This window comes from Oryx dammah, unplaced genomic scaffold (assembly GCF_014754425.2).
Source record: "Oryx dammah isolate SB20612 unplaced genomic scaffold, SCBI_Odam_1.1 HiC_scaffold_27, whole genome shotgun sequence".
NCBI lineage: Eukaryota > Metazoa > Chordata > Mammalia > Artiodactyla > Bovidae > Oryx > Oryx dammah.
Genome location: NW_024070211.1, coordinates 17,878,359 through 17,898,009, shown reverse-complemented (window position 1 = coordinate 17,898,009; position 19,651 = coordinate 17,878,359). Strand labels below are relative to the sequence as shown.

At 38.9% G+C, this 19,651-nt stretch overlaps 1 protein-coding gene across 16 annotated transcripts in view; it reads right to left on the bottom strand.

Moving 5' to 3' along the window:
- The window catches only part of TRIP12 (thyroid hormone receptor interactor 12), a 158,851-nt gene that overhangs the window by 15,037 nt on the left and 124,163 nt on the right, over positions 1–19,651 (bottom strand). For 11 of the 16 annotated variants that reach the window (XM_040228161.1, XM_040228169.1, XM_040228176.1 and 8 more), the window contains 13 exons: positions 19,247–19,347; positions 18,854–19,028; positions 17,467–17,608; positions 16,231–16,422; positions 14,406–14,557; positions 12,769–12,941; positions 12,224–12,297; positions 11,942–12,141; positions 11,145–11,272; positions 9,804–9,955; positions 8,977–9,119; positions 7,556–7,712; positions 3,103–3,201 (listed from right to left, as the gene is read on the bottom strand). In XM_040228161.1, coding sequence (XP_040084095.1) covers positions 3,103–3,201; positions 7,556–7,712; positions 8,977–9,119; positions 9,804–9,955; positions 11,145–11,272; positions 11,942–12,141; positions 12,224–12,297; positions 12,769–12,941; positions 14,406–14,557; positions 16,231–16,422; positions 17,467–17,608; positions 18,854–19,028; positions 19,247–19,347 — 1,888 coding nt within the window. The remainder of the gene's footprint in view (positions 1–3,102; positions 3,202–7,555; positions 7,713–8,976; positions 9,120–9,803; positions 9,956–11,144; positions 11,273–11,941; positions 12,142–12,223; positions 12,298–12,768; positions 12,942–14,405; positions 14,558–16,230; positions 16,423–17,466; positions 17,609–18,853; positions 19,029–19,246; positions 19,348–19,651) is intronic. The other 5 variants (XM_040228171.1, XM_040228173.1, XM_040228163.1 and 2 more) reach the window with 1 other exon arrangement.

Below are 19,651 nucleotides of genomic sequence, written 5' to 3'. Positions count from 1 at the left end.
AAGGCAGCAAAGAAAAAAACTGCATTAACACCTGGCGTCCACCAGATGGTGCTTTAAAGCAATTATCTTTATCTCCTTTCAGCCTAATTACCCCAGGCTAAACAGAAATCATAGATCAAAGCAGCCTATTTTCTTCATCCCAATACTGTTATTTCTAACAGTAAAACAGACTCAACTTAAAATATTAAATGACATGGGAATCACTGCATCTACCTTCATTCTAGCAAGTCTCTGTGATAGAGGAAGGACCAGGGCACAGCTGCTCTGACAAGTCACCCTGCACTGGGTGACCAGCAACCCTGCAGACCAACCTGACCTTTTCAGGGATCTTCATCCTACCCAGCCATTCCTTAAAAAAAAAAAAAAAAAAAAAAGCAGATATCCTGGTTTTGCATAATCAGTTTTTAAAGGAATGTGGAGGTACAAAACTTGCCAATCTCAAAATGTTTCTTTGGCATGTGGATCACTTACAGCGGAAAACAATCAAGGCCCAAAAGACGGAGAAGAAACTTTGATTCACTCTCTAACTGCCTAGAAGAATTAGACAAAGGGCCTGTCCCCAGAATAGAGCTATCACCAGTGGCATCTGCAAAGAATACAGGCCAGAGACGGCCAGGGACAGTTTAGGGGGGTGGCGCGGCGGGGGACACAGCCTTGAGAGCAGAGTCCATTCTTGAGTCCCATTGTCACTGCCTGGCCCAGCAAATATTTGTTTACAAAACATCTGCTCCATGTGAATTGCCTTCCTCTCCTTTGAAGTCTGAAACCACTACCCCCACATCCTCTTTTGTCTTTGGGCTGAAGGTGGTATTTAAGATGAGAGCTTTGACCGTTTTGATGAGTTAAGAGTCTGTTTCAGTTTTTCCTGTAATCTGTCCCATGCCAACTTCGTTGACAAGCCAGAAGAACCTAGAAGGGTAGAGGAAAATGTCTTCCTCTCCAACAGTCAGGAAAAACATAAAGGTCTAAAAACAAACACTGAAAATGAAAAAAAGTTGGACAACTCTCTTACTTGAAACTTTGAAAGTCTTTTTCTTTCCAAAATTAAAGCTTATATACTAACATATAGTAATACCATGTGACAGATAATGTGCTTTTTATATTTTAGCTCATTTAATCATTTTAACAACATAATGGGGTAGGTACATTTATTGTGCCCTTTGCTGGGTTATCACTGGGGAGTTTACATAACTTGCCCAACTTCATATCGTCAGTAAGTGGCAGCACCAGACGTGCCAGTCTAGGCTCCTAACCTTTCACTGTTGGGGCGGCTGGGTCACCTGTAGCTCCAAATCCTGGGCTTGGGTGGTTTGCTGAGCCCAGAGACTGGCTTAGTTTCTCCCTGGCTTACCAGTCATCTCTATTTGATAATGGAGCCCATTTTGTTCTGACATTTTAGATCAAGTTTCTTCTAGAGCTAGTGAGAAAGACTTCCTAACAGGCACCAGCTGACTTAAACAGCTGAATTTGGCTTATAACCTGAGGTCCTGGGCACATATGAAGGCAGCACCCCTCCCAACTCCTCTTCCCCAACGAAGCCAGCTCATATACTCTTTGTTTCCAGAATCATCAGGAGAGACTCATTAATGAAAATCATAAAATTATGATTTCTCTATCAGTAATTCAATCCTGTCCCCTGGAATAATCAGTGTGATGCTATTCTGAACTTGTTTAGGACTCATGTAAGATGCAATCTGAAGAGAGGTATTAAGGATGAGAGAGAAAGGACACTCATGCCTGGTGAGAGGAAAATATGGAGTTAAAAAAGTAGACAAAGCATGTAAATAACCAAGCAGACCAAGCTGTGACTAAAGCAAAGAGCTTACAGTTTTATAAATAAGAAATCTGGGTTTGTAAACACTTTAAGTACTGTATCTCTTCAGCCTGGCAGATTACAGTCTGTGGGGTTGCAGAGAGTTGGACATGACTGTGTGACTGAGTCAGCTAGCAATCAGTATAACTGAACACTATATGTTATGTTCATGCGTTTTAGAAATCTAAAGACTTAAGTTTTGTCCTAAGGAAAAAAAAATTAAGGGAAAGAGGAAGGAAAGCATCCCCAGGAGACTCAATACTTCTGGGTCAAAGTAGACAAAAAATCATTATTTCTGTCAAAATCTGATTATTTCTGTCAAAATCAGTGAGCCTCTGGTGCACTGGCCTGGCTATTTAAAAACATCTCAAAAGAAACAAAAGACAAAAGACTAAAAAGAAAAGTTGTCTTTTTGCATTGATGACATGACTGTCTCCAACGTGGATCAGTTAACTACAGCTCACGCCTACTGCCTGCTTTGTACAGTCTGTAAACTAAGAACGAGTTTACAGTATTAAAAATTCTTGAATAATATCTCATAATGAGTAAAAGTTACATGACTTCAAATTTCAGTGACTGCAAATAAAGTTTCACTGTCACACAGCCACGCTCGTTTCGTGTCTGTATTGTGCAGGGCCGTGTTCAGGCTACCAAGGCAGAGCTGAGGTGTTCTGATGAAGATCCAAGGGCCCACAAAGTCTGAAATATTTATTTTCTTGCTCTTTATAGAAAAGTTGCCCAAGCCCTGTATCTACAACCCTCCCAAATGATCAATTTAGAAATTTCTAGAGCCAATAATTAAGTTTATCAAGGTCATGGGAAACAAAGTCAAGGTGAATAAAGGCTGGGGACTGACTGTAAAATGGTCGAAAAGAACTTTTTGTGGTGATGGGATTTTATCCTTTATCTTGATGTGGCAGTGGTTATAGACTGCATACATCTGTCAATTTTCAGAACTGTGTAACACTGATAAATGTGTGAATTTATTATATATGAGTTGTAGCTCAGTAAACAGTAGTTGGAAGATTTTTTAAAAGTTATATTTAAAACCTTTCACTTTATCAACCTAAACAAACACTTGCTTTTATGCCAGGAAAAAAAAACCCTTGTCTTTCATTATACAATGTAACCTCAAAAAATGGAGAACTTGGAACAAATCACTGAAGGGAAAACAGACTAAATCTCAGGTTCTGAGATAAATTTCCCAATCGTCTTTTAGAATTTCACAGGACCAAGAAACTCCAGTGCCATCTTGTCACAAGCACAAGTCAACAGGCTCCTAAGCTCACCTCATTTTCATACTGGATTTCTAACATGGCCCGTGAGCTGCCAAGATCCTGCATCACAGACTCCGCTTGTTTCAGCAGCTCCTCTCTGTTCACAGTGCGCTGCAAAAGCAAGTACAGACGTGAGGAGATTTTAATAAACACATGCATTTCTCTCGGGGTGGGGGAAGGAATCAATTCAATTATTAAAAACTATTTCTTAAAAAAACACACCTCAAAGTGTTTAAGACACACTGCAGTGCTACAAACAGAAACAACATCCTGCTATTGTGAAGATAAGCTGAGTGTAATTACGATCTTGAGCCCATGGGATATTCACAAAATTCAAGATGGTAAAGGAAGGATCTCTGTAACCTTCTCAAACATCAGTGGAATTCAGGGCTGTGGCTCCACAAAGTCTCACTGGGTAGGTACATTTACAGATGATGGAGAAGTAACCGTGCAGGTGACAGGTGAGCTGCAGACCGACTGGCTCTGACCTGCAGAGATCCTACAAGCACTACTGCAAACATCTACTGAGGAGATTCATGGCGCCAAGAAAGGCACTGATAGATTCCCAAATTCTACCATTGCTTTGTGTTTCAGAATGATAAATGATGCGAATAAAGACAGGATTAAAAAAAATGTTTTCTGTTTCACTTCTCATTCCTCCCACTCCCCCCTCTTTCATGCTGTTACTAATGGCTTTTCATGAGACTTCTGGAGAGAGAAGTTTTTATTACAAAGACAGACTTGAATAAGACTCCTCAGCAAGGAAGACACAGATGAACACAGAAGTCCTAAGAAAAGGCAGTGCAGTGTGGGAAGTTCAGGACAGGTCTTCCATGGAAACAGCCCAGGGCTGTGTGGTTTAGAGCTATCAATGTGAGGCCAGGATTAGAAGCACAAAAAAATGAAGTCAGCAACACAAGGCTGGCTTAGAGACATGAACTACATCAGGGATGTGATGTATCTCTTCTAGTTGAACTGATTCACCAAGGGAATGATGTGGATTTGATTAATTCTACCTATAGCATAAAGGCATCAGTTATATAAGGGAGACAGAGTTCATAATTTAGAAAGAAAATGAAGTCTCAATTAAAGAATACAAGATTCTTCCTTCACATAAGAGTTATGGAGACTAAAAGAGAAAAACAATCACAAAAATCATTATAGAAACTGAGGATGGGAGAGGACTCTTACTGGAGTAAAGAAGAATCTCAAGAGATTCTAAGAGATTGACAGGAAAATATGGAGAACACATTTGGATAAGAAGAAAACCAAAGACTAAGGCAGGTCCATGAATCAAGCTCCATGTTAGATCCATGAATCAAGGCAAACTGGAAGTGGTCAAACAGGAGATGGCAAGAGTGAACATCAACATTTTAGGCATTGGCAAACTAAAATGGACTGGAATGGCTAAATTTAACTCAGAAGATCATTACATCTATGACTGTGGGCAAGAAGCCCTTAGAAGAAATGGAGTAGCCATCATGGTCAACAAAAGAGTGAGAAATGCAATACTTGGATGCAATCTCAAAAACGACAGAATGATCTCTGTTCATTTCCAAGGCAAACCATTCAATATCACAGTAATCCAAGTCTATGCCCCAACCAATAATGCTGAGGCAGCTTAAGTTGAATGGTTCTATGAAGACCTACAAGACCTTCTAGAACTAACAACCAAAAAAGATGTCCTTTTCATTACAGGGGACTGAAATGCAAAAGTAGGAAGTCAAGAGATACCTGGAGTAACAGGCAAATCTGGCCTTGGAGTACAAAACGAAGCAGGGCAAAGGCTAACAATGTTTTCCCAAGAGAACACACTGGTCATAGCAAACATCCTCTTCCAGCAACACAGGAGAAGACTCTACATGTGTACATCACCAGATGGTCAATACCAAAATGAGATTGATTACATTCTTTGCAGCCAAAGACAGAGAAGCTCCTTACAGTCAGCAAAAACAAGACTGGGAACTGACTGTGGCTAAGATCATGAACTCCATATTACCAAATTTAGACTTAAATTGAAGAAGGTAGGGAAAACCACTAGACCATTCAGGTATGACCTAAATCAAATCTCTTACGAGTATACAGTGGAAGTGACAAATAGATTCAAGGGATTAGATCTGATAGACGGAGTGCCTAAAGAACTATGGTCAGAGGTTCAGGGCATTGTATAGGAGGCAGTGATCAAGACCATCCCCATGGAAAAGAAATGCCAAAAAGGCAAAATGGCTGTCTGAGGAGGCCTTACAAATAGCTGAGAAAAGAAAAGCTGTGAAAGGCAAAGGAGAAAAGGAAAGACATACCCATTTGAATGCAGAGTTCCAAAGAATAGCAGGGAGAGATAAGAAAGCCTTCCTCAGTGATCAACGCAAAGAGAGGAAAACAATAGAATGGGAAAGACTAGAGATCTCTTCAAGAAAATTAGAGATACAAAGGGAACAGTTCATGCAAAGATGGGCACAGTAAAGGACAGAAATGTTATGGACCTAATAGAAGCAGAAGATATTAAGAAGAGGTGGCAAGAATACACAGAAGAACTATGCAAAAAAGATCTTCATGATCCAGATAACCACGATGGTGTGATCAGTCACCTAGAGCCAGACATCCTGGAATGCGAAGTCAAGTCAGCCTTAGGAAGGCATCACTACGAACAAAGCTAGTGGAGGCGATGGAATTCCAGGTGAGCTATTTCAAATTCTAAAAGATGATGCTGTGAAAGTGTTGCACTCAATATGCCAGCAAATCTGGAAAACTCAGCAGTGGCCACAGGACTGGAAAAGGTCAGTTTTCATTCCCATCCCAAAGAAAGGCAATGCCAAAGAATGCTCAAACTACTGCACAATTTCATTCGTCTCACACGCTAGCAAAGTAATGCTCAAAATTCTTCAAGACAGCCTTCAACAGTACATGAACTGTGAACTTCCAGATGTTCAAGTTGGACTTAGAAAAGGCAGAGGAACCAGAGATCAAATTGACAACATCTGTTGGATCACTGGCAAGGCAAGAGAGTTCCAGAAAAACATCTGCTGCTACTGCTAAGTCACTTCAGTCGTGTCCGACTCTGTGTGACCCCATAGACGGCAGCCCACCAGGCTCCACTGTCCTTGGGATTCTCCAGGCAAGAACACTGGAGTAGGTTGCTATTTCCTTCTCCAATGCATGAAAGTGAAAAGTCAAAGTGAAGTCGCTCAGTAGTGTGCGACTCTTTGCGACCCCATGGACTGCAGCCCACCAGGCTCCTCCGTCCATGAGATTTTCCAGGCAAGAGTACTACTTCTGCTTTATTGACTACACCAAAGCCTTTGACTGTGTAGATCACAACGAACTGTGGAAAATGCTTCAAGAGATGGGAATACCAGACCACCTGACCTGCCTCCTGAGAAATCTGTATGCCAGTCAAGAAGCAACAGTTAGAACTGGACATGGAACAACAGACTGGTTCCAAATCGAGAAAAGAGTACATCAAGGCTGTATATTGTTACCCTGCTTATTCAACTGTATGCAGAATACATCATAAGACATGCTGGGCTGGATGAAGCACAAGCTGGAATCAAGATTGCCAGGAGAAATATCAATAACCTCAGATATGCAGATGATACCACCCTTATGACAGAAAGTGAAGAACTAAAGAGCCTCTTGATGAAAGTGAAAGAGGAGAGTGAAAAAGCTGGCTTAAAGCTCAACATTCAGAGAACTAAGATGATGGCATCCGGTCTCATCACTTCATGGCACGTATATATGGAAACAGTGACAAACTTCATTATTTTGGGGGGCTCCAAAATCACTGCAGGTGGTAACTGCAGCCATGAAATTAAAAGACACTTGCTCCTTGAAAGAAAAGTTATGACCAAACTAGACAGCATATTAAAAAGCAGAGAGAGACATTACTTTGCCAACAAAGGTCTGACTAGTCAAAGCTATGGTTTTTCCAGTAGTCATGTATGGATGTGAGAGCTGGACTATACAGAAAACCGAGCGCCAAAGAATTGATGCTTTAGAACTGTGGTGTTAGAGCAGACTCTTCAGAGTCCCTTGCACTGCAAGGAGATCCAACCAGTCCATCCTAAAAGAAATCAGTCCTGAATATTTATTGGAAGGACTGATGCTGAAGCTGAAACTCCAATACTTTAGCCACTTTATGCAAAGAACTGACTCAATGGAAAAGATCCTGATGCTGGGAAAGATTGAAGGCAGGAGGGGAAGGGGACGACAGAGGATGAGATGGTTGGATGGCATCACTGACTCGATGGACATGAGTTTGAGTCAGCTCTGGGAACTGGTGACATGACAGGGAAGCCTGGCATGCTGCAGTCCATTGTGCTGCAAATAGCTGAACATGACTGAGCGACTGAACTGAAGTCTCTAAACCAAACCAACAGGGAGAATTAGATGCATCACACGTGTAGTTTTCCCACTATTTTAAAAGCTCAGTATGACTTAACTTTAAATACTTATGGGAGAAACTTACTTTTTTTCTGTCCAATCTAGGTGCAACTCTGCTATCTTGAGAATCAGACTGGTTGATCTCTGGGTTGGTATCAAGTAATCTTTGCATTGCTCGGTCCCGATCAAATGCAGTTACATAGAAAAGCATTTGCCGGGTATCAAAAGGGAAGAAAAATGGGCTGTAAAAAGATGTGATATAAATTTATTAACTGAATTAGAATCAGAACCCACTTAAAAATCCTATCTTAGAAACAACTTTTGATATGATACAGATTAATAATTATAATGTAATCAATAAAAGTGATCTACTCAAACTAATTTTGAATAATTTTCATAATTCTTGCATGAACTAAGTGATTTAGTATTAATACATTAAGCAGCTATTCACTATGAAATCTGAAATTCAACCACAAAGATCAAGTCCATCCAAGATCATCTTAAATCTACCCAACAATCTCTTAGTAAATATGTATAACATGATTAAGGAAGACTAAATTTTAAAATATAATCACCACTTCACCAGGTTGCCAGCCCACCCCATTCCACCGTACACACACAAGTAATGGTTTTACTAAACTTATGATTTTCCTCTTAGTTTCTGCATTTGTCAAGTCACGTCACTCAAAACTGCCAAAAGGCAGCTGGTGGTTTTTAAAAAAATGAACGCTGCAGTAACACAGGCCTTGCTACTGATACATGATTTTGGAAGACCTTCACATGGAGCTGCCAAGAGCATTTCTTAGGGCTTCTCTGGCAGCTCAGAGGGTAAAGCGTCTGCCTGCAATTCAGGAGACCTGGGTTTGATCCATGGGTCAGGAAGATCCCCTGGAGAAGGAAATGGTAACCCACTCCAGTACTCTTGCCTGGAAAATCCCATGGACAGAGAAGCCTGGTAGACTACAGTCCATGGGATCGCAGAGTCAGACACGAATGAGCAACTTCACTTAAACATTCAGTATCCATCACTGAGCGACTTCACTTAAACATTCAGTATCCATCATGTCCAATATGGAAATTCAGGCAAGGATGTGGAGAGAGTGACTAGAAAACTCAATTTTCTTTCATTTTAATTCATCTAAATGTAAATACAGACACATGTGGCTGTGGTTACTGTATTCACCAGTGTAGTCCTATTGTCTCTGAGAATGTAGGTCTGGACCCAAAGAGGCTTGGACAATCAACCAACTCCCACCTTTGTTTTGCAATTTTATGATGGAAGACAGTCGAATCTCTTCGGTCAAATATCCTTCTGTTCTTTCCTATTTCACATATAAAGACACTATCAAGTAGACCCAGGACTGGCCCCAGTTCACCCTGTCTGGCCACTAAAGTGACACCATTAAATAGGCTCAACTAAAGACTATGCTTTCATAACAAATTATGTGGAGACCAACACAAATGGTAACACTCTCGAGCCCACCAGGACAGAAGTGATTGTCTTACCAGGTTTTTCCTAGTTCAGTGAGCCATGTAGGGATGTTTCCTGTCATGATTACTAAAGGATCTTGAAGCTGCCTATTTGCTTTTGCTGTCAACTTACTGTTAATAAATTCACTAGTTGGAATAATCTCCTTGCACATTGCATTCTGGAAAAAAAAAAAAAAAAAGTCTATTATGTAGTAAAACATGAGGATTACGTTTCTGATCGTCTCCTTTACCCCCAAAACATACACAGAGTGCTTAGATATCCCCTGCTGGCTTCTAACATACAGCTTCTCACTAGTATGTCCCAACCCAAACAACAATTTTTACAATGCATAGCTGAAACATCCCAACCCCCAGAGGCCGCTGGCGCTAGCTCAGCCATGGACACACCAGCTGATGTTTTAAGCAAGGCCAACTCCCCTTCATTCTTCCCTCCATTATTTTTATGTTTTGAAGACAGCATTCAACTTTTGCCTGACCTCATATACATCTTAAATAAATGGACTTTAAGGTAAACGTACCTAAAGATTTAATTACAATAAATTAATGTTCAATTTTTACTGTTTGCTTGATTTGACAAATTATAGCTAGAGAATAATTTATGAGTCTGCCAAGAAAACTAATCCAAGAACATGGGGTGGGAGCAAGGAGGGAGAGGGAGGGAGAAGCTCCCACTGACAAGTACACTGCAAGTCCCTGGGCTGGGATTCCCGCTATTTGGCTGAATCACTGTTTTTCTTTCTAGTACAACAGGAACTGGATCAACCACTAGAGAGAAACTAAGAGATAACGTGACAATATGACAATACAACAGGAAAACTTCAAAAGCAGACAGCATTACTCACATCATACAAGTAATACCAGTATCTACTGACGGCGTGTAAAACTCTTAAAAGAAGAATCACATCTAACGACGGGTCTTCAAAAGTTATATTTTCAGGTGCTGTGGGTATGAGGTAAACTTCTAAAGGATTTGATACGGATGGGCACACTCCATCTAGAGGGCAAGAATTCAAAGTTAAGTGCTGATCAAAGTTAGAAAGTTGTAGCTAATGGAGCCAGCATCATCTCATTGTGCCTAAGACAGTGACCACAAGTGATTAAGGTTTAACGCTCAGTATCTTATTAGTAAGTACTGATAGCTTAAACATTTCTTCCTCCTTATCTTATAGATAAATCATCCAGGCTTAGGAAAATTCCACTTTTCCTCCCATACAAATACACTGTAGAGGAGAAAAACTGACTCCTTTGCATTTCCTCTTTACACTAGAAAAACAGTTAAGAAGAAAATGGCCATAGAGGAGTAAAGACAAAACATTTACATTCACAGTTATAGATATTTCCTGGATTTTTAAATATCCAGTTTTAAATGACCATATAAAACAGTGTGACAGTTTCAAGCAGGAGCTGAAATTCCTTTGCTGTTAGATCTCACAAAGTAATAGCAATTAAAAAAAAAAGATTGAGCTGTTATCACTTACTTTTACCAAGCAAAGAAATTAAAAAGTACATCACCACTGCATAAAAGGGCAATTTTTTAATATTGAAAGCACAGAGACAAATATCTCAAAATAAAGACCTTATGTTGAAAAAAACTTAGTTCTATGAAAAACAAAATTGCTATGATCACTTACTTCTGTGGACCAGGGAAATTTCAACACCACCAGTGACTGGAAACCCCTGATAGGGAGTGGTCCCCCAGGAAAGCGGCCTATCAGTAAGGCATGGTTACCATCATATAAAAAAAAAGTCTGAGCAAAATCAGACTGGAAAGAAATACTACAAAGGAAGGTAAGTCAACTGGGAGGTGTCAACTACTTTCGGTAATCATTTTATAACCTGGCAAAACTTTCTATTCCTTCTATTAACTGTTAGATCATACTATTATAACGAGTAACAATAAAAGCTAAGGGACACCCTGCCAATGACTAGTGTCTTCTTTAGTGAATATGTTCTACTAATGAAATTTGCTTTTGATTTCATGAAAAAGTTTTTCCCAATATTCTCTGAAGATAAGGTTTCATACGGTTCAATTTAGAGCAACCAAATGTTTGTAGTAATTTATATCTTTATAAATTATACGTAAAACTTCTACTACTGGATATAAAACACTGTTAAAACCTTGAGGGCAGGAAGTCTACTGCCCCACGGCAGTGGCAATCCACTGCCCCGTCGGCATCGCTCACCATTCCACAGCTCATCATGCTTTTTCGCATTTCTAGGGGAAGTTTTTGTTGGAGCTGTCTGGGCTCTTCCTCTTTTACCACCAACACAATCTTTATTACTTTCTTCGTCCTCTCGCACAGGTTTGTACCTAAAGTAATAGAGTACGAAAACCAAAAGTAGGTTTTGAAACTGCAAGTTATTCTCCAAGGCCAAAGTGCAAGCCACTGATACCACAGTTACCAGAACAATTCTCTGAAATCTAGCCACTCTCTCCCTAGCTGTGGATTTGGACAAATGTCAATGGGACTGCTTCCTAGAAAAGACCCCCTGAGACCACCATCCTAGGAGGGGCCAACTCCAAGGGCTGGTTCTGGGAAGAATTACTCTCTTTCAATAAGTATGCAGACATTCATCAGCAACGTAGGAAATTGCACCCAAATGCCTCTAAGGGGTAACAGGTGCCAAACTTCCTACTACCTACAGGAATATCATTGTATGTTCTTTTTTGACTTATTTAAAGGCTTGAAGCTACTATTAGAGACAAGTTATGATTATTTATTGCCCAAACACATTTTCATGTAGATTTAATGAGGAAGCTAACACACACACACACACACACACACACGCACACACACACACACGCGCACACACACACACGCGCACACACACACACACAAAAGATGGAATGCTAAAAGTGGCTTTCAATAACAAACTACAGAATTTAGAGTCCATTCTCTCCTTATGCAAGCCAGCCAGTAATAGGAATTCCAAAACACATGAATACTGTTGATGAAAAACCACTCATTTTCAGACTTGCCATATCGTATGAGTTTTCGTCCAAATGCCAGCTCTTCCTAGAGGATTGCTCTCATCATCCGTGGACTCCCGTTCATCTTCAGCCTGTATACTGAACTGCCGTACTGCCTGATACACAGTCATGTTATACGGTAGCAAATGCTCTCCGATGTAAAACTGTAGCCTGTGTCTCACATTTCCAGAATTTAAGAACTGAGCGGCCTAAACAGAGCAAAAACAAAATCCATTTAAGCTATCGGCCCTGAACTCTACACATTAAAACATGGTGGGAATAGCACCCTACCAGAGATTCGTCTATTTCCTCATCAGAGCCATCGTCGTCACTGTCTTCGTCATCTTCTCTTACTCTTCCATACCCTAAGGATCCAAGAAGTCTGTTAAATTCCTGGCAATTTTGGGTGGCAAAGAAAAACCTATATATATACTTGTTAAACTAACATACTCCTAGAAAAACATGTATATTATATTTTGATCTAATCATTCCTGGAAAAACATATATATTACATTTTGATCTACAAAGCAGAAAGATCTAAGAAAACTGTCAGGTACAAAATGTCACTTCTATTACATTACATTACAAAATGTAATTTCTATTACACCAGCATAAATTAACCCATCACCCACTCAGTCATCCAAGTAAGCAGTCAACCCCTAAAAAAATTTAACGTTTCTAAATACTACATATAAAATAAGTAATGAGCACCCAAGTTCTTGATGCTAGGTTTTGACAAACACAGCAATGAACAGGGAGATAATTTATATATCCCTTAATGTTAATTTCATCCCAAATGTACACATAAACACATAATATACATATATAGAAAGTACCTCTAACTACAAGATATCTCTCAATAGCCTGCACCAAAGCCAGGGGGTCAATCTTGACAGGTCCACCTTTCCACTGCTTCACATTTGCACAGTCTGGATGTCTTTGTAACTGGCATTTTAACTGATGTGTGTTGAAAAATTTTAAAGCCTGTGATCCTCTGTTGAGAGAGAAGCTCAAGATAATTTGTGAAAAAGAGTTATTCTATTATTTTCAAAATCAGCATACATTAATTAAAATAAAAGCACGATAATACAAACTCTGCATTTTCGTGAGGCACAAAGTAACTATGTAAATAGTACAGCCAGCAATTCCAAGTTATTGGAAAAGACTTATCATAAAAGAGGATGTGTACACATGCATATGAGAACATTCAATCAACGTTTCACCTCTGTCCCACCATGAATCTATGTGAGCAGAAATACCTCACCACTGGGAATGAATTATTTCCCCAGGATAAAAATTCCTGAACCATTTGAGCATGCTCATTTCTGCAATATTTTGCCATTACCTACTAAGTCCTCTTTATTTAAAAACAAACAATAAACCCTCATTTTTTGCTTTCAAAGATTTCAGCTACAAAATTACTTTAAAAACTAACCTTTACATTTTACTTTGCTACAGTCTTTTGAGTGAAGCAGTTTGACAGCTACATCAGTCTAGACCTGGTAATGATATTTAATTACTCATTTCTGAAAAGGTCTGGCAAGAGTAAGATACAGAGGAGTTTAAAATGCAGCTAAGAGGTTTGATAAGGCATGCAAATAGGGGTATTGGAAAGAATATTCCATTATATTGATACATACATATGCAAACATACATACTTTACACAAATTCCGATAAAAATGAAAAACATGGTTTTCTCATGTATATATTAGAAAGTACCCCTTTAGTTCATAAAAATCTTCCAGGACAGTTTAATAATCAAAATTAAATACCACTCTATACATTAAGTTTCAAAGCAGGAAAAAACCTAGACAACACTGATCACTTCATTATTCAATATTGCATACCGTTTTAATTCAGTCAAAACTTTAAATATCTTTACAACACACCAGACTATATTTTTAAAACCAAACTAATTTTTTAAAAGTTTTTCAGGCTGCTAGCCATAATATTCCAGGAAGCTTGTAACATTCTGTAAAAACACATCAAGGAATTTAATGTATTCTTTCTATACTTGAGTCCTGTAAAGCTACTACATTATGGGAAAAAATAAACATTTATTCGTCAAAACCCATTAAAATGCAAAGTTATAACCACTTGGATCACATATGAAATCACATTATTACACAGAATGTAATCATTTTGTCATCTGCAACTACAAACTTCTTGGAGAAAAGCTTTATACATTAAAGTACATCAATTTAAGGAAAACTAAGCCTAAATTTAAGGAAAACTAAGCCTATTGTGACTTGCCAACACAAGTTGGTTTCATATTTTCAAAACATATTTAAGATACAGGATATGATTTTAGGAATAAAAGTTATTTGATTCACATATTAGAATATTTAATCTCCTCAGTCCTTATAATGAGTTTTCTTTGAGCAGACCATGATGTCACGAGACCTCTTGCCACTTTACCTCAACCAAAGTATAAAATCCAGTGGCAAGGGCACACCTAGGCAAAGATCCTTACCTGCCTCCTGTCCCATTTCCACTGGGAAAGTCATGCACTTTGACTGGAAATTGTTCCATCTGGCTGAGGCAGTTGTTCATTTTGTGAACTAATGCCAACAAAGGTGCATTACCCACTGGTTCTACTCGTTCAATGGGCTCTTCTCCAGGAAGCTAAAGTTATAAATAAACCAACAGGTTAAGCAAGGCCTCATGAAATGGAACCACTCAATAATATTTAATAGGCAGTTTTATAAAAGACTTACTCTATTGTATTTTTTTGTGATGGATTTAGCTGGAACAATGCTTCCAAATAAATTATTTCAATAAACACTTTTTATATAGGCACACAATCCCGTATTCACAATTCCTTAAGTCCAAAAGGCTTGAAAACACTACTCATTTGGTGGCAAAATCTGACCCAGACAGATACATGGCTGTTTGAAGTCTTTATTTACCTTTATTTAGTCGGAATATTCATATGTTTTGTTGCAAAAATACTTAATGTGTATGGAGTACTATTCAGAATCTACTGGGGATTATCAGATAATAAGTGGTGTATGTACTGTATGGCAAAACTCATGAAACCCATCCAGCCCCAAGGAATTTCCGGTTAAGTAATTACAGACTGTACATAATTTTAGCATGGTATAAAACTATATCCAGTATTAACTATACAGCTAATGAGTCACAAATAATTATCAATTCTGCTTTAGGTCATGGAACAAGTTAAAATAATGCAAGCAATGCCTGCAAACAATGACCAGACACGGTGAGTTTCACTCACACACAAGTGAGCTGTCCTTAGCCCTATTACACAGTCGATCCAGAGAATCGCCTTCTGTTAAGCCATTATGAACAAGTAGAATGGTGTTAAGTCACCAGTGTCTGGGTTACTCTTTTGCTTTCACTCACTGAGAGTGAAGAAAGTGAAGCTGCTCTGTGGCTTCTGGTCTTATGATCCACATTATACATGGTGATCAACCATTCCTCAACGAAATTGTCAGTTCTGTGTCTTACATACAAAATAGAAATGTTTACATATACTCTATCTTATGCCTATAGATACATGATGTCTACCATATTTCTATTAAAAAATATACTGAAAACTGCAATATGTTTAACAGCAGATATTGAGAATCAAATACATTCACAACTATTAGTTGTGTTAGTTGCTCAGATGTGTCTTATGCTTTGTGACCCCATGGACTGTAGCCCACCAGGCTCCTCCATCCATGGGATTTTTCAGGACAAGAATACTGGAGTGGGTTGGCATTTCCTTCTCCAGGGGATCTTCCCGACCCAGAGATCGAACCTGGGTCCTTCCACATTACAGGCAGACTCTACCATCTGAGCTATCAGGAAGTGAAAGTGAAAGTTGCTCAGTCATGTCTGACTCTTTGAGACCCCATGGACTACACCATCCACAGAATTCTCCAGGCCAGAAAACGAATGGATTGCCCTTTCCTTCTCCAGGGGATCTTCCCAACCCAGGGATCAAACCTGGGTCTCCCACATTGCAGGTGTATTCTTTACCATCCGAGCCACCAGGGAAGCCCAAACAATTAATGGTCTGTCTTACACAAAAACACAGAATCAAGATACATCAATCACAGCATAGGCACTTGCTTCAGTAAGTGCACTTGCTTCATCATTTTGTTGTGTTACTGTTTACCTAACGCATAAAAGACCAAGGAATCCAAATGTGTATAATATCCAAGTTAAAAACTGTACCTCAGTATCTTGACCAAGAACTATTAGAAATTACTCCTGGGATGAAAATTATCTGCATGAGTAAAAATTACTCTCAAAATAAGACACACTGGCATGATTATTAGGTAACTTACTGGAGAAGAAAAAAATACATGAAGGAATCTCTTTAATCTGATCTCTCTGCTCACAGCATCCTTTTCACTTTTAGATGTCAAATAAAGCAACAGCTGCTTCACAAATCCACTGTGTTGGATTTCAAACGATGAAACATCGGACTCTGAGACTATGCTACGGATTTCTACAAGGCACTCAGCTCCACCATCCACCTGAAAGAGATGAAAACAGTATTCACTGATTTAGAGAGTCCTTAATAAATACACAATTCATATTTCCACCAAAGCAACCCGATACTTAAACACCTTTAAAAAAGAAATCAGGGGCAGGTGGTACATACTTGGTAGATCCTTGAAAAACAATACCTTACAAACACACACATTCACAAAATGTTATTATTTCATGACAGAAAACCAGTGTCCACTCTGACATTAAAAAAAACAACAACAAAACTTCACATTTAACCAATGTAGTTGTACTAAAGAAAAAAAAAAAAGACAAAGGATGAGAAAGCAAATTGGAGGAACAGAGATATAATACCAAAATGAAAAGACAGAACAAGAGTTTAAGGTGTGGCTTTATAGTACATTTGAAGTCTTAATGAAATAGATAATTTCTCAGAAAACATGTGCTACTCACAAAGATCAAAGTACATCAAAAATGGAAAAAGGATGAGATGAAACACAAAAGGTTTATGACACCTCTATCCTCTCTGAGCACTCTTAGGGAACAGGTAAAGAGCGGTGAAGGAGGGGCTTCTCCTTCACTTAGGAAACTGCTAGGTTGTAGACATTAGAACTGTGGGTTTTTTTTTTTTTGGTCTTCATGTAGTAACATGAAACGTATTTTTAAGTATTAACTGTGCATCTCTCTAAGTATATCTTAGCCCATTTTCAAACTGAAACTTAAGTGGTCTAATGTGGAATCTGGATTTACTAGTCTATAAACATAGGCTAGTACCTGTAGCTGCAGACACCTGAGAGGAGAGATGTGCCCGAGGGACACTTTATTTGTTAAGAGATCTGGGAGGTGAGGGAGAGAAAAGTCAAAGACCAGATGTCTAGCACACTTAATGATAAGATGAGGAAGCACGGAAGTCAAGAGACAAGTTAAAGAAACGTCAGTGCCAAAGGAGCAAGTCTGGTTAGAAAAGTTGCTCTAAGACAAATAAATCCAGGGAAATCCAGGGTCACCAAGGCAAGGAGGAGCCGGATGGAAGAGTCCAGAGAAGCAGCTAGGTGCACTGGCTGCGGTACCTGGAGGTTGAGTTGTTCGGTCGCAGCACAAAGTCTCTGAAGGACATTCAATGCAGGGTTGCTTCCATCCATGTTCTCAGAACTGAAGTAACGCTCTACAAATTTATGTGCCTGCTCTTTAATCCAACCTTTAATTTTTTCTCTGCAAGAAGGAAAAAGATATTAAAAACTCAGTGTACACAGAAAAGCTTTCAATTAAAACTTCTGGTCAAAGGCAGATAGCTGCTATATTTAAAATCCTTTTTTGGCCTATGTTTATAGACTAGTAAATCTAGATTCCACATTCACTTAAGTTTCAGTTTGAAAATGGGCTTATACCTAGAGAAATGCACAGTTAATACTTAAAATACATTTCATGTCACTACATGAAGACCAAAAAAAAAAAACAAAACCAGTTCTAACATCTATGGACTCTACAACCTAACAGTTTCTTAAGTGTTAACCTGAAAGCAATTTTCCAAGACTGTTTTCTAAGGTATAGACATATCTGCACTGTCCCTTATACTCCTATAGGCCAGAAACATGTACCTATTAGGTGCTAGGTGCATAATAAACTATGACAACTGAGGCCTCACTGTTAAAATAACAAATTCTAATAACTTCAGAAATATATTTGCTTATTACTACCTGAAATTGAGAACCACCCACCAATGAAGGCAATAAACCAAACAAAAAGAGCTTGTTTTCCCAATGGAATTTGCTTTTTAAAAATTTCTTATTTGCAGAGGAAGTAATCCCTGTTGGTATGTTACACCCAGGAGAAGGAAATGGCAATCCACTCCAGTACTATTGCCTGGAAAATCTCATGGACAGAGGAGCCTGGTAGGCTGCAGTCTATGGGGTCGCAAAGAGTCGGACACGACTGAGTGACTTCACTTCACTATGTTACACCCAGAGTCAAACAAAACAAAACAATCCTTGAGGATTTTAAAGGAATAATTTTTTTAAAGCCACAAATTGGTGTGAAATGGTTTAACTGACAGTTTTACATTTCCCAAAAAGGGCTCTGCTCTAAGATCCTTATGTTCCACTGTGAAGTGCAGAAGAGGGCTATTATAAAAGAGCATGTGTACGTTCGGAAAATACGTCAGTTTTCCCTTTTCCCAGAACAAAACTAAGGAACAAATTCAAAGGGAAATCTATTTGCTTGGTTTTGAACATACACAACTCCCAACTAGACATGTTGAAATTGTAAAATATGAGAAAAAGTCAGACATCGGGCTCAAGAACTGAGAATCTGCTCCATCCTGGAGCTATGCGACCTCTGAGCAAAAATTAAAGGCCTGTGTCCATGTTTTGATCTCTATGTAATAGGTACACTGACTAGAATAACATGAAGCTTTTCTTAATCTAGAAACAGAAGTAACACAGAATCCCCCCACCTCACCTATTATTGGAGATGGTGTCCTTTGAGGCGGCCCTGGCAAGACCACTAACTCCTGCAGTTCGTGCTGGTTCAATGTTGTTGCTATTAGACTGTGCACTTAACCTTCCCCACGTTTTTGGATTCAAGCTTGCCAGGAAAGAAGACTTAGGTGACTGAGTAGTGGTGGGGCTTTTAGCTATGGAGAGAACAATACTTAAATCATTTTAGTGTAAATGATGAAAACCAACAGAATTTTAAGACTTCTGCTCAACAGATTAATTAGCTACAAGAACTAAGAGCACTGGGAATTCAGCAAACTCAGGCATGATTCAAAGCTGTCAGCAAAAATAAAGTATGTGTCTTTAGCCGCTAGTTCCTTTCCCTTCACCTCCCCATGGTTTCATCACAAATTACCTTGATTGTCTACTTTGTCATCATCTCTTGGAGGTGAATACTTTGGCCTTCTTGATCCTCGTTTTGGCAGTCGTTTTCTCTTTAGAACATCACTTAATCGACTATCACACGGGAAAATATGAAGTAAGTTTAGCAATTATCATGATCTAATATCATCATTCACTTAAAAGCAAGCCAAAATGGCAGAAACAATGTGTTATAAAATACTGTCGTAACAGTATTTTCCATTTAGTGATTATTTAATGCCAACTCTGCACCAACGTTCTACAAGTGTATAGACACAGAAATTGATTACTTCAGAAAATACCTAGCTATATAAATACCTTGACTACTGAATTACTAAAAGAAAACCAAATAGACAGAGTATCTCATTAATCCTTGTTAAACTCCATTGTTAAATGCAGT